This window comes from Osmia lignaria, chromosome 5 (assembly GCF_051020975.1).
Source record: "Osmia lignaria lignaria isolate PbOS001 chromosome 5, iyOsmLign1, whole genome shotgun sequence".
Lineage (NCBI taxonomy): Eukaryota > Metazoa > Arthropoda > Insecta > Hymenoptera > Megachilidae > Osmia > Osmia lignaria.
The window spans coordinates 9,034,754-9,048,685 of NC_135036.1; the positions used below are offsets into that span (position 1 = coordinate 9,034,754).

Genomic DNA, 13,932 nt, shown 5'->3' on the forward strand with positions numbered 1-13,932 from the left:
AATGAGAATCTGAAAGGGTAATTAACAAATAATTTGCATCAAGACGGAACATATGAAGCGTAAGAAATTAGGTAAAAATGTACGTGTGACACTTGTACCGTGCAATTAATTATTTATAGGTTTCCAATCATTCGTATGTATTTATCTAGAGGAAATAGTACATCGAACAGTTATGTGACTGAAAATAGATAAATAAAAATAACCATTAATTATCATTACTACTTGCATCTTCTAGAATTTATTTGAAATAAACAACAGAGTGTAAATAGTAATTAAAAATTCTAATAATCGTTAATAAGGAAACCAGATTAGCAATTATTGATTAACATTAAAATATTAATAAGTTTTATTAAATAAAATTTACACCCACTACACTGATGTAACAATTTACACTGTTTGCAACAGATTGTAATCTAATGGGAATTTCCGCTTTAAAAAAAAGGTAACAGCAAAAAGTATACTACTAAAAAATTAATACCAATTAGTCGCGTTTGCTTAGGATGTAAATTTCCAAGGCAATTCAAATTGAATCATGTAGCACAAAATTTTTCTTTCACTTATTTCCTCTTAGAGGAAAACAACATGTTGTCTAATTCATTCTACGATACAAGTAGTAAATATTACATTAACGAAATAATATTATTTCTTTAATATTATCAGTAATGATAATTATTATATTAAGTCAAATAAAGGGTTAATTTGATTCTTGAAAATTGTTAAAGAATTCTTAGTTCAATTCATGAATTGCTTGAAACTGTGGGTGTTAATCAGTTTCTGGTCAGTAGGTTCTTATCAAATTTATCTTCAAGTTATTCATGGATAAATTAAACATGTGTTCCAGAAACCAAAAATTAACATTTCGGGTAAACTTGAACTAATTTTATATCTGTATATTAAATAAATGGAAATCTTACTGTTGCAATTTGAAATTGCAACCTAATGTTATGCCGGGGAGTGCCATCGCAAGATATGTTTAATCACTGTCCGAGACAACGTTTAACTGAACATAAAAAACTGATTTATTAACAGTTGTCTACAATGCGGCTCATTATTGAATACAGAAAGTGCATCGTGTTTAACAAAGATTTGGGAGTTCTCTGAATTCCTTAATTTCTGGAATATTTTTTCAAATGTTGAAAATCTCTCAATAGATTCTCAAAAAAACAAATGATTTATTCTTTTCTTCTCGACAATGTTTTTTATTTTATTTGTCTATGAATCAAAGAATTGACTAGGTGGTTAAACTGAGTACGTCGAACCGTGTTTCGTTATTCCCTTGGGCTGTTTCCATCTTCTTTGCAAATAGCTCTTATTGTAAGAGGATTAACGTTATGCACGCAGAATATATAAACATGTATAGTTATATATTACTTTATCGAAAGAGGGTATAAACATTGCCAAACAGAAAGAAATGGAATCTACCAATGTGTATTTTCTACCGTTGATACCTTATAAATGTCAAAAGGATTCTTAGGATACGTTTACGAGGCATTAAGGGGCGAAGTGGTGATAGGACGTATGCGCTATGTTCTGTGAACAAAGCTTTACTTTAGGTGATTTCAATGACTCAAACGACACTCCGTACTCTGGGGGATCATCCTAATTGCTGTTATTTTAAGATAAAACAATCGTGGAAAAATTTGTAAGGATAATTAGAAAAATTAGATGAATGATTCGTAATACAGACGAAAGAATCATCGACATGAATTTAATTTCTCATTAAAATATGTAATCCGGGATTAAAATATAATTGAACTTGTCTGAATAAATGCATAAATTGCAATGTCTGCTATTTTAATTCCCGACCTGACTAATTAGAAATACTCCTATTGAGATATCTGAAATGATGAATGAAAAAATATAATGAAATATTGTAAAAATAAACTTAATGGAATTTTCAGCCAGTTAACTATAATAAATTGTATGTAATTAGAAAGTCTGTTAAAGCAATTAGTGTATCTGAACAGATAAGCAGGTTACAATCCAGGAACGAGAAGAGTTAGGTCAAAGTCCCTATTCAAGAAACGAAACAATTAAGGCGATCAGGTGGGGTCGGATGCGGGTGGAGGTGACATTTTTTACCTATCGTACATACGATTGGCTTCACCTGTTTCGCCCCACCAGGATCAAGAGTTCCATAGACGCCGCAGGTGGCTTTTGTGTTCGCGTGATTTTAGCGGGAATTGTAGTTTCGCGGCAGGCATGTACGGTGCATGCAGCTGAAACTACTCTCTTCTTCTAATTGCTTTTACGGTGCACGTTGCATTACTTGTCACCGCGCAACCGCGACTCTTTCTTTCACCTTACTACTCTTTCTCAAAGAAAAGAAAATTAATTGAACGAATCTTCTGTGCGAGTGAATTCTTCGCAGTGCTAATTGTTCATTACCGATTGATAGGACCCAGGAGGAACACTAAGGGAATATTTAATGAATTCGTCGGTGAAGCATACAGGCAAGTTCAGCTCCACTGATGGAGCAATTTTTTGAAAAATTGCTTTTTTTTGTCAAGGTTTTGATTATCGTTTAAGCTTCGAAAGTGTCAAAATTACTGCTTTCATTAAAAATAAAATTATTCATGCTGAATCAACAATTCTTCTGTGTGTGAGGTTTGCAAACCATCGCGGATTGCGTTATGAGGTTTATCAAACATTGACATCGAAAGGGAAAGAGTTTAATAATGGAAATTTCGAAATGTGCGAGCAGTATTGGTACTAAAGATAACTTGGCGAGAAATATGTTCGCGAATATTATTTTTCCTTCTGTTTATGATACGCGTCAAGTGGTGGATTGAAAAGTCAGGAAATCACGTACTGCGTGCGGCAAGAAACTTTTGAAAAGTCACGTAAACTTTTTACTTTTATGACTGCTGTATATGTCGTAATAAAAATGAAATCGTTTAGAAACAATTGGCAGATCTTTCGTGGTAGAAATCGTCACATAAACACTTGTATTCGAGTATTAATCAATTTTACCAGTTTGGCTACCAAAGTAAATTTAAATAAACAAATACGTACACATAAGAAACATTATCAAACAGTAAGAGATTATTTACAGTAATATAAGAAATACGAGTGAATGACTCCTTATTGTTTGGTAATGTTCCGAAATGCACCGAAATTCATCGAAATGCATCCTATGTCAGCTGTTTATTCCCAATGGAATATTGCAAATTCTTGCTGTCAAATTTAAATGAAACTTTGTGGGTTTACAGAATGATTTATGACAAAAATAATTGCATATTTTGTTCGTGATTAATACCAGCATTAAGTATGTGAAAATTGATGTTTCCAATTAGAATTACAGACATCTATGTTATCCTCATTTTTTTAAATAATGGAAGTAAAGATAATGCGAGTAGTAGAGATAAAATAGAGATAAACAGTAGATCAATTGGAAATTTCAAAGGAAATTAATTTGGTCACGAAAGAGGAGACTTTCAAAGTCAAATGCTCCATTTTTAACACCTACGAAATTGTAAGAATGATATATAATTTTTATCGTGGCGTATTTTTTAAGACACCCTTTATATAATATTTACGTTTCAGTAGAAGTTACTGAAATAATCATAAAATGCACTTTATCTGAAACGGCGTGAAGTTAAGCTGTCACGTTTATCGTAAAATACATAATACACTTGGTAATTTCATAAAATAGTCAATAAACTGTCATGAATTTTTCAGTTTGAAAAGTTGCAAAATATCAGACTCATAATTCATGTCTCCTCGTTTACACAATGTAACGAGATGTTCTTCTTCATTTTTTAAAACTAAACGTCACGTTTTGTATTTATTCATCACATTTTCGAAGATCTCGAAACACTTTTAGCCCCTTATAAAAGTTGCTTATCGAATCAACCCTTAAAGCACAGCACAGTTTTCTCGGGACACAATTTTCCAGAAATCTGCTTCAAAACACATGCAATCGTTACGCGAGATTTATCCGGAAGTGGTGAATGAAAATCTAAGCAGTCGCGATTGCGACATCGATCGAATATACGTCGATTAATCGAGGATAATCATTCGTTTATGATAAACAGTAGATAAGCAGTGGAAGGATAGTGAGTTTATTAATATTTATTTCTATCGTAACTCGTGCAAATTGTACCATGGAATTTTCCCTCGTTATCGAGTGCATTCATTCAATCATTCAATGAACAGAAAAAGGGTAGTTTAAAAAGAGGGTTGTTTTTAGGATGCAAATGATGAACAGCCACATTATACATGGGGTCTCCTCCCCCACATTGTCATTTTCCTTAGAAACGTCTAAGGGAAAAGCGGAAACGCGAAACATCACCACTTTTTCGAGGGAAACCTGATTTGATTTCAAAGCATCAACTATTTTATAACAAAATCATTCTATACAAATATTTTTGGAATGCTGTATGTACTTTGTTACTCTGATAATTTCTTGTAACTTATGAAACACCCTGTCTAATACTGTTACATTGGTATGATTAGACGGAAGTAATAAGCGTCGATGTAAACAGGTATTCCTGCTGTACAATCCACTTTTCAGTTGAACGTTGTTCACCGTGGTTTCACCATTAGACTAACCACAGTTCGTATCGTTTCCTGAAGGAAACGTTGTGTACAAAATTTTGAAATTAAGCAAATACGTTAAATTTTTAACTTAATTTTAAAATTAAAAAATATTTGTATAGCCAGTGTAGTGTGTATTAAGTTTTGAAATTCAGAAAATATTTGTATAGTCAAATTTTGAAATTAAAGAAATCAACAATTCAGAAAGTTTGGTAAACCCTAGGAGGGATCGTAAACGGATCATATTAATTTTTAATTTTCTATTTTATAATAATATTTATGAATCTAGGTTGAAATTAAAATTTTATAAATATAATACAATTAGGAAAATATCAAAAAATCTAAATATTCCATTTTCAACAAACTGTTTGCCAATGTAAGGACATTACTAAATTTCTTTTTCTGTTAAAATTGCTTTTCGTTAATAATGATAGGTAATATTAATTTTGTTAAGTGCAGTACGTGAATAATGGTGTTTAAACGAATCTGCGATTTGTTTTCCATATTCAGCTATACTCGGTGGCGACGTATGTTGTTTAATTATTTTTCCTGCGTTTAATAAATATTAATCAGTCGTAGCTTTGATTGATAAAGACTCAAAATATAATTATTCTTATTATGAATCACAGGTGAAGACGTTAAGTCTGAGGAATCTGGTCCTGCAGATTTCGAACGAGCAATCATAAGTTCCGGTAAGCATGATTTATAAATTACTACACTAATATTAACCTAATTTCGTACACTAATTATGACGTTACTTATTAACGAACTCTTACTATACAGAAATCTTAGTAAGAGTTATATTAATACAAGGAACGTTGATATCGAATTTCTTTCTTCACATTTTCGAAATGTAAAATATTCAACAGGTTATGGAAAGTTCAACTACTTATTGCTGTTGGCCGTGTTGCCTGCCAGTTTCTCCAGCATCTTCTCTTCGTCGGCGATGTCATACGTGTTGCCGTCTGCAGAATGCGACCTGGGTCTTACCATGTTCCACAAGGGTCTCCTCAACTCGATGACATTCGCAGGTGGTATACCTATGTATTTGTAAACACATAAACGCGACTGTAATTACAGGTTGGCTTATACAGACAAATCAATCCGCAATTTGGTATGGTTCGACACTACGGGGTCGTTAGAGAATGTATTTGTAGGAGTGCGGACATGGTAAATAAAAACACATTCCTCGCAATTTGTACCTGTTCATACTAGTTATCAGCGCGTAATGCTAACAGAAAATGATAGTAGTCGTTTGAAATGTTTGCTATAAATCTTCAAATTCACATGTCACCTGATATGTTTAAAAATAGGCAGGAAGATTTTTGTAGATACAATTATATACGCGAAAACGTAGTTGCAATTTTTTCGTGGAACCGTGTTATAATATCCATTATGCGTTTCTTAGAGAGTTTCATTTCAAATGGTTTGAATATTTATAGAATATTAAAAATTTATATCAGTGTAATTAAGAATTTCTACGAAATCTTTTTGCGCAAACGGAAGTTGAATATCGTTTATAATCGCGTCATAAAATCTGCATGTGTAAAATTCCTAATCGACGTTGAATACTCTGTAACAAATGCATCAGGATAGAATATTTTATAGAGGATCTTTTTAAGGGGTACGAATATCTTTTTTGATACTTTAAAATACAAGTCCTTGGTTTTTGATGTAATGAATTTATCTTGAAGGCTCGTTCCTGGAATAAATTATCTGAAAAATTTGAATACGTGTTCGAGGATAAGTTAAAATAAACCGATAGAACCAACCAGTTAATTCGTACACAATGAATCAAACGATTTGAAGGAAAACGTTTAAATTCATGGTAACTTATCGTTTTTTTATGGCACCGATTTAATTAATTGTTGACAATGTTACAAGCAATATTACCTTTAATGATATTCACCGATCAACAAGAATCGTTGTAGTCGGGGGGCATACTCATTTGTAAAGACTTTGATATTGGGGCAATAATAGAAACAGATAAGCAAGATACGAGGAATTTATGAAAATGGAAAGTCCCCCGGGAGCAGCAAGCCCCTCGGTATCCATAAGTATAAACATTTGAAATTGATTTACAACCGAAACTGTGTAGGTACATAACTACTTCTAGAAGATTTAACTTTTGTTTTTTAAACAAAATCTTGATCACCTGCAATTAACTTACAATTAGATAATTTCTCGATAATTTTAGAACCTTAGAATTTAAAAATGGTGAGGATGCCAATCCATGTCCTTTTTTTTAATGGGGTAAGCCCATCCTGGACCCTATTTAATTTCAAATGACAAACTTTCAAACAATCTACAATTATTATTAAAGCTTTCATTGTTTTCAGGAATGATCAGCACCTCGTTTTTCTGGGGATTCATGACTGATACGTTTGGTCGTAGGAAGATCATGGTTTATGGATACATGGTCACTGGGGTCATGAGCCTGGCCACATGTTTCTCGCATGCCTCTTGGCTCTTAATTTTGTTCAAATTCATCGATGGTGTGATGTAAGTCACAATAATCGAATCATTATTTTGTTAGCTAATTTGTTAATAGATCAGTCTCTTTTAGTTAAAGCGAATCGAACGTATCCTAATCAAATTTTTTAATTACATTTATAGCATATCTGGCCCTTATGCCGCATTAATGTCTTATTTAGCGGAAGTACATAATGAGACGCAGCGTTCTCGTAGTTACATGTGGCTAGGGGTGTTCTTCTCCTTAGGAAATATTTCTCTACCTTGTAAGTATTCTTTATTCTCAATATCTTGTTTCAAATTTATGATATAGGTTTGTCTGAAAAACGGACCACAGAGATGGAAGAGAAATATTAATTGAAAATGTAATTAAAAGAAAATATTAATTACAGGTATCGCATGGCTAATCATTCCACAAAAATGGACCATCAATATCGGAAGCGGCCCGATGGAAATCAATTCTTGGAGAGTGTTCCTAGCAATTTGTTCGTTACCAGAATTTCTAGCCTGTGTTGCCCTATTTGCTTTCCCCGAAAGCCCTCGTTTCCTTTTATTGAAAGGGAGAAGAGAAGAGGCTCTCGAAGTTTTTAAAAAAATCTACTCGGTTAACACTGGTAAAGAAGCAGATACATACCCGGTGAGTGACATTAAAATCAGGTTTTTTCCACGAAAAAAAGAAAGGTTACATATGATGACGTACGACTCGATTGTTCTTCTTATCTTATCAATAGAGACATATTTTTGGTTTTTAATTCCATCCAGCTTATATGTCTGTTCGGCAATATGATTCAGAGATGTATAATATCCTCTATCAACCATTGAGAATTATTTCGGGTGAATTTGTTATTTAAACCTTAAAACCATTTTCATAACAGTAAATCTAGATTCAGAGTTCTCAGTTTCATCTTATAAAATCACTGCTCGTTGCTTTACGTAATGGTATTGATAAAAAAAATATTTTGCGCGTATGATAATGAATGCAAAATCATGACAGAGGATAATTAACGATATCGAGTCGTTCGTCTAGTAAATACGTTAGACTGATAATTATTTTCATTTACAGATAAAAGATCTCGAGGAAGAGTATTCCGTTGAGACGTGCAGTAATACCGTTAAAGATAAATTACGATCGGGTTGGATGCAAATCAAACCCTTGTTTGTGTCACCAAATATCTGTAAACTTGTTATAATAAGTTTGATACAGTTGGGAGCCACGATAGGGTCAGTTTGAATAAATGTTCTTTTTTTAAATAAACTTCACTATCGTTGATTCTTTAAATATCAAACAATAATGTGCTGATCAATGCCGAATTTTCAATTTTTAGATCAAACTCCATTAGACTATGGATGCCACAATTATTTACTATGATGGAACACTTCAAGAACGATTACGCGAAACAGGAGTACGTAAGCTCTCAACCACGATTTTGTTACATGTTAGGCCAGGATGCCAATCACAGTTCCTCAATGAGTTTCGTTAATGAAACTGCAAATCTTGCTCACAAATGCATACCGGTATGACGATATTTACAATTATTAGAAAAGAGGGTGGTATTAGGACCACCTGTTGATATGGGCTCTCGTGTAATTAGTAGATTTTTATTTTATTTCAGGCGGAATTAAATTCAACGGTGTTTATCAATTCTATCGTGATAGCTACAACTGGTGTTGTAGGGTACACATTAGCAGGCTCATTAATCACTGTTATAGGAAAAAAGAAGTTGATAGGTAAGGCTATTCACCTGGGCTCTTGTCATTATTTTGATTGAACGCTCCATTTTATTAATAATTTTTATTTTCAGCAACCTGTTTCATGGTAGCGGCAGCTTGTTGCGCATCTCTGTACTGGGCGGATAATACTAACAGTATTCTCGGTTTATCCTCAGTTTTCGTGGCTATGGCAAGCATTGGTGGTGCCTGTGTCGTAAATGTTATCGTTGATAATTTTCCCACTTGTTTAAGGTGTGCAAGTTTCAAACGATGTACAAATTTGTTCACTTCAATCGTGACTTATCGATTGTTTAATTTTTTTTTTTTCCAGAACTATGGCAGTTAGTTTAACTATGATGGTCGGCAGAATTGGAGCAGTCGTAGGAAACTTGTTGTTTCCACTTTTATTTGATTTATCCTGCTTGGGTCCCTTCATTATGATCGGTTCTGCTTCTTTAGGTAATCTATCACGATAGAAATTTTATGGAAAGCCATTAACGATATTTTAATATTTCTACACTGAACATTAATTTTTCAGTATCGGCTTTATTGGTTGTTTTTCTTCCCCGGAAACATTCGGAAAAGGACAAATCGAAGCAAATCGCCTAAGGACCATTGTATTATTAGATAAAACATATTTAACCAGTTAGTGATAGCTGAAAGATTCGCTTGTAAATATACCTTATCCTTGGTCTTTCGTCGACTGTGTGTAATTTCGGTGCATGATTTCTTTTATCATGTAAATATGTAAATATAATACAGTTATACTCGTCTAGCATAAGATTCCCTCACCGCTTTTATATGTTTGCGTGAAAATTAAGTTCGGTCTGCAGAACGAGTGTGTATCATAAGTGAGATTTTTACTAAATCTCGTAACTGAACGGCGTGAAATAATTATTATAGAACAATCCTTCATCATATTTTAATCGTTTTCTCAGCTAGTGAATCGTTAGGTAGCATATTAATTGAATCGCGACATGGTAAAACGATGTAACATAGAAGAACATCATTGTTATATAATAAACCTATTTTATTATTGTTTTAATGTAAATGTAATTTTCTTCGTGTTCTCGAACAGTGAAATGAATATTAAATTATGAAGCATTTAGTTTTACCATTAGAATATAATAGAAATAGAATTTAATTTCGGGGATGTTCTTTTGTAACCCTTAGGCAATGATTGAATTATTTTCAAATAAAAGATATTGAATTTATCGAAGATACATTTACGAATCACTAAAGGGTGGTAAAGTTAAAGAAACGCGTGCCCAAATTCTACCCCTAACAATCAGTGGCTCCAACATAATTCTATGAAGTCCCTAGAACACAACTCCATCCGATATAACTGCTTGTAAGATTGAGTATCATTTTAGATATATTACCTTACGATGAATTATTTATAAAGATTACAGCAGATAAACGAATTAATTTTATGGAATATGCTTGAAGAACAGCCGGTGATTAAATAGTTGCGTTATCAGCGTATTCAAGGGAATTTAGCACATTACAACTTACAGCGCTCCATTGAGCGAAGTGGCTTTGTCAGTAATGGAGAAAGTGAACGTAATGTGAAAATTACAGAGTTTCTTGGTCGCTTCGTAGATTTTTAGGCCGACTTAGGCACCATGGAAGAAGTGTTTCAGAACGGGAATTATCAAAAAGAAGCGAATGCAAACATGACCACCACAGAAACGCAGAAAGAGGTGAGGAGCATCGTGATTCCCTTCCCGTTTCGCTCCTCCACCTAAATCAATACATCACTCGACGCCGTATTTTAAACGCTTCTCCTTTAAATTGTTTCATAAACGTAACAATTGATTTTTCAGTTGTTGTAATTAATAAAGTTTAATATTATTCATACTAAAGAAACGATAAATAATTATATCGAAAACGTATGTCAATTGCGAAAGAACTGAAACAACGCACAGTGATTCTCATGTTTTGTTATTGTCACGATAAATATGTTCTTTGTATGATAACATTTCATAATCATTTTATTTTCTTTAAGAGTAGCGATAATGAATTTTCATTTATAATTATGCTTTCATTTAATGTACATTGTAGTCAATACATATTGTAATTTTAATAAAATTAAATTATTCCTCCAAAATAATTAACGTATCATCATTAAATACGCACGAAACAAAAGATTCCCTTTCAACCCAAATAAAATTAATTATGTTCTGGAATTGGGATACATAAGTTTCCTAATTTGTTTAGAAGTACAGCGAAGTAGGTCTTGAATTCTTTGTTTGAGCACCACTGAATAAGTATTCACAGTAATTAGAATACCTATATAGAGTACAGAGTATTTAAACCTACACATGATGTTCTAAGGGAACATGTAGATAGCATGAAATTGGATGTTATCAGCAAATACTACTCTATTACATAATTTCAAATTCCTATAGAATATTTTCTAAGAACATAATACTCCTTTATATAGAAACAATAAATACTATGCAATTACTAGATGAATTCATATTTCTGTCATCTCACCCTTACATTATTTTTATTACCTATCAGGACTCATTACTTGATCACATGGAGATCTCTATAACTGAAGCTGAGAAGCGAGCAAATGGAGTATTAAATTTAAGAGAATTTTATACAGTCTACCTCATTGAGACTAAGTAAGTAGAAATGAAATACATTTCTGCTTGAAGAGATATAAAACATTTGTATGTCAATTGTTGCAGAGCTAAAGGTGTAATCACAGAAGTGTGCTTTCTGTGGCGCAGATACACTGAATTTGAACTGCTTCGAGCTTATTTAGAGGTTTCTTATCCATACATAGTACTGCCTCCTTTGCCAGAAAAGAAAGTTTTGTATGCATGGCAGAAAGTAACAACAGACACATTTGATCCAGACTTTGTTGATAGACGTAGAGCTGGTCTTGAGGTACGTATACACACATTTACTAGTCTCTTAATACAATATATTTAGTTGAAAAATTCATTGCAAATTGCTTTTAAGAATTTCCTCTTGCGGGTAGCATCACATCCAGTATTATCTCGTGATGTGCATTTTATGGGATTTTTACAACAAAAAGATGGCTGGAGAGAAAGTATTAAAGAGACTGGTAAAGTTGCATTTCATTGATAAATTGTATCCTACGTTTATTAAAAATGTTATAATTGTTTATTCTGTACAATAGGATATCTACAGTTAGCAGAATCAAAATTAAAAGCACTCAGCGTAGCGGTACGATTAAGGAAGCCGGATAAACGTTTTGAAACAATAAAGAATTATGGAATTGAACTTCAGGTATCTTGATTCGTTAGATATAGTTAAGAATTTATATGTTTGATATTGTTTAACATTGCAGACTAATTTATGTAATCTTCTTCGAGTACGCGCACGACTAGTAGAAAAACAGTATAGCTTGTATAAATTACACGCTAATTATGGTCGTGTGTTTAGCGAATGGAGTGCCATAGAAAGAGAAATGGGTGACGGACTACAGGTACTTAGGTTTATAATATTAAAAAATATTTAAACGACCAGCTTTCCGTGAAATTTTTATAAATATTGAAGTATAATTAAGTTACACCAGAGGTATATGTATTGCACAGCACACTGCATTACAGCCTATTTTCTTAGAAATCGGGTCACTATCTGGATTCGTTAGCAGCGACAATAGACACGACATTAGAAGAGGAAGAATTAATTGCGGATCAATTAAAAGAATGGCTATTTGGGGCTTCTGCATTACAAGCAGTTGTCAAACGAAGAGAAGCTTTACAACTAGCTAAAGATGAGTCTCATGATGCTTTAACTACGGCAATTGAACAGAAAGAAAAAGTTATGCAAGGTTCGTGATGAATAGTATTAGGATCTTAGATAAGTATCTATTAACTCAAGAAGATTTATTGTTCCAGGTAAATCGGGCTTAATGTCACGACTATTTGGTTCCGTTGATACGGAGGAAGTTCGTGAACTGAAAGTACTTCAACTAGAACAGCGAATTGCACAACACGAAGAAGCTGTGAAACGTGTAGATGAAGATTTAAAGTAAGATATTTTGATTAAAAATTTTGAGAATGGAACCTTAAGAATCTATGGAACCTATTTTTAGATCTTTCTCTGCCAAAGCAATGATGGATATCGAAAGATTTCAACACCAGAAAGTGGTAGATTTAAAAGATATCTTGGCAGACTACTGCATTTTGCAATTTAAACTTGTTAGAAAGGTAAAGTGGTTTGTTGGTTCAATTTATTCCCTATCTGTATACCAGAATATTAACATTGTCGTTAAACATTACAGGGATTACAAGCTTGGCAACATATTAAAGGTTGCCTTGAAAGTATGCCATAAAAAAATTTCTCTTATTTAAACTGACACTGAACAATAATTGTTCCCACATCTCTCGTGCGATATACATTCCTATATTTATAAGCTCACTCATACTGTACGCTTATTATTACATGAATGTACAAGATTGTTTCTATTATTTAATGTTAGACTATAATATATATACATATTATATATACACACACGATTCATGTTGAACATATAGACATGTGAAGCATTATTTAATATTTATATGTATTTAGTATGTTCTTGTTGTGAATGTAAGATACAATTTACCAATTACGTGGATGTTCAGGTAGTACTTAAAGATTGTCAATAGTAAAGGTACGTGATTTATATGTAATATAAATCACAAAGTGAAATTTCTGGTATGTCAACAATGAAAGTAGGAAATGTCATTGTTCCAACATTTTACACACCGTTTTCTGTCTGCTCAATAGACGTTTAAATTTCATTGCCGTTGATTAAATGTTTCGATTGTATCTAATTCGTGGATACGGTTGCTGCATTTATTTTTCATAATAGTAGGAATACTAAAGTTATTAATAAATTAAGAAAAATTTAGGATTTGAAATACTATTTTATACGTGTGGATAACTATGTTTTTCTACGTATGCAAATGTTTTAATGCAATTCGTCGTTGCAGCTTAAAGTATATACGGGTTGTTTTCTTTACCATCAATTATTTAAGTTTACACAGTTTTGTAATAATTCTACGGCTAATTAAAATCAATGGATGTCTACTATACAAATACTAGTATTAAATTATTATTACAATATAATGTATTTATCTGTTTTTTTAAATTGTAAATCTGATTCGATTATATTGTAATTAAAATTATGTCATATGTATTGTATCTTGTTTTTACCTTTCTACTGAAAGAAATTAGCGGTCT

General features: G+C 32.6%; 2 protein-coding genes across 3 annotated transcripts; both read left to right on the forward strand.

The window, feature by feature from the left end:
- The first annotated feature begins 2,149 nt into the window (after positions 1 to 2,149).
- LOC117604842 (synaptic vesicle glycoprotein 2B) lies at positions 2,150 to 9,816 on the forward strand. 2 transcript variants are annotated; one of them, XM_034325349.2, is made up of 13 exons: positions 4,533 to 4,915; positions 4,999 to 5,066; positions 5,169 to 5,231; positions 5,409 to 5,570; positions 6,879 to 7,041; positions 7,156 to 7,277; positions 7,404 to 7,648; positions 8,075 to 8,232; positions 8,337 to 8,526; positions 8,625 to 8,739; positions 8,814 to 8,973; positions 9,053 to 9,180; positions 9,260 to 9,816. In XM_034325349.2, the coding sequence occupies exons 2-13, from the start codon at positions 5,009 to 5,011 to the stop codon at positions 9,328 to 9,330; spliced, it is 1,635 nt and encodes a 544-aa protein (XP_034181240.2). In that variant the 5' UTR covers positions 4,533 to 4,915; positions 4,999 to 5,008; the 3' UTR covers positions 9,331 to 9,816. The 2 variants fall into 2 exon arrangements, with proteins under 2 accessions (XP_034181241.1, XP_034181240.2); XM_034325350.2 differs by lacking the exons at positions 4,533 to 4,915; positions 4,999 to 5,066 and adding an exon at positions 2,150 to 2,453.
- A 392-nt stretch (positions 9,817 to 10,208) lies between these two features.
- LOC117604844 (sorting nexin-4) lies at positions 10,209 to 13,885 on the forward strand. The gene is made up of 10 exons (XM_034325355.2): positions 10,209 to 10,424; positions 11,248 to 11,354; positions 11,421 to 11,622; positions 11,698 to 11,803; positions 11,879 to 11,988; positions 12,050 to 12,187; positions 12,325 to 12,535; positions 12,603 to 12,735; positions 12,800 to 12,914; positions 12,989 to 13,885. The coding sequence occupies exons 1-10, from the start codon at positions 10,347 to 10,349 to the stop codon at positions 13,037 to 13,039; spliced, it is 1,251 nt and encodes a 416-aa protein (XP_034181246.1). The 5' UTR covers positions 10,209 to 10,346; the 3' UTR covers positions 13,040 to 13,885.
- The last annotated feature ends 47 nt before the right edge of the window (positions 13,886 to 13,932 follow it).

Bases quoted from the DNA above. Each gene is read 5' to 3' on its own strand.
- LOC117604844 (XM_034325355.2), top strand. From the start codon at position 10,347: ATGGAAGAAGTGTTTCAGAACGGGAATTATCAAAAAGAAGCGAATGCA. The intron at 11,623-11,697 runs GTACGTATACAC...ATTGCTTTTAAG, and splicing joins GACGTAGAGCTGGTCTTGAG to AATTTCCTCTTGCGGGTAGC. The intron at 11,989-12,049 runs GTATCTTGATTC...TTAACATTGCAG, and splicing joins ATTATGGAATTGAACTTCAG to ACTAATTTATGTAATCTTCT.
- LOC117604842 (XM_034325349.2), top strand. From the start codon at position 5,009: ATGGTGTTTAAACGAATCTGCGATTTGTTTTCCATATTCAGCTATACT. The intron at 7,649-8,074 runs GTGAGTGACATT...TTTCATTTACAG, and splicing joins AAGAAGCAGATACATACCCG to ATAAAAGATCTCGAGGAAGA. The intron at 8,233-8,336 runs GTCAGTTTGAAT...TTCAATTTTTAG, and splicing joins CAGTTGGGAGCCACGATAGG to ATCAAACTCCATTAGACTAT.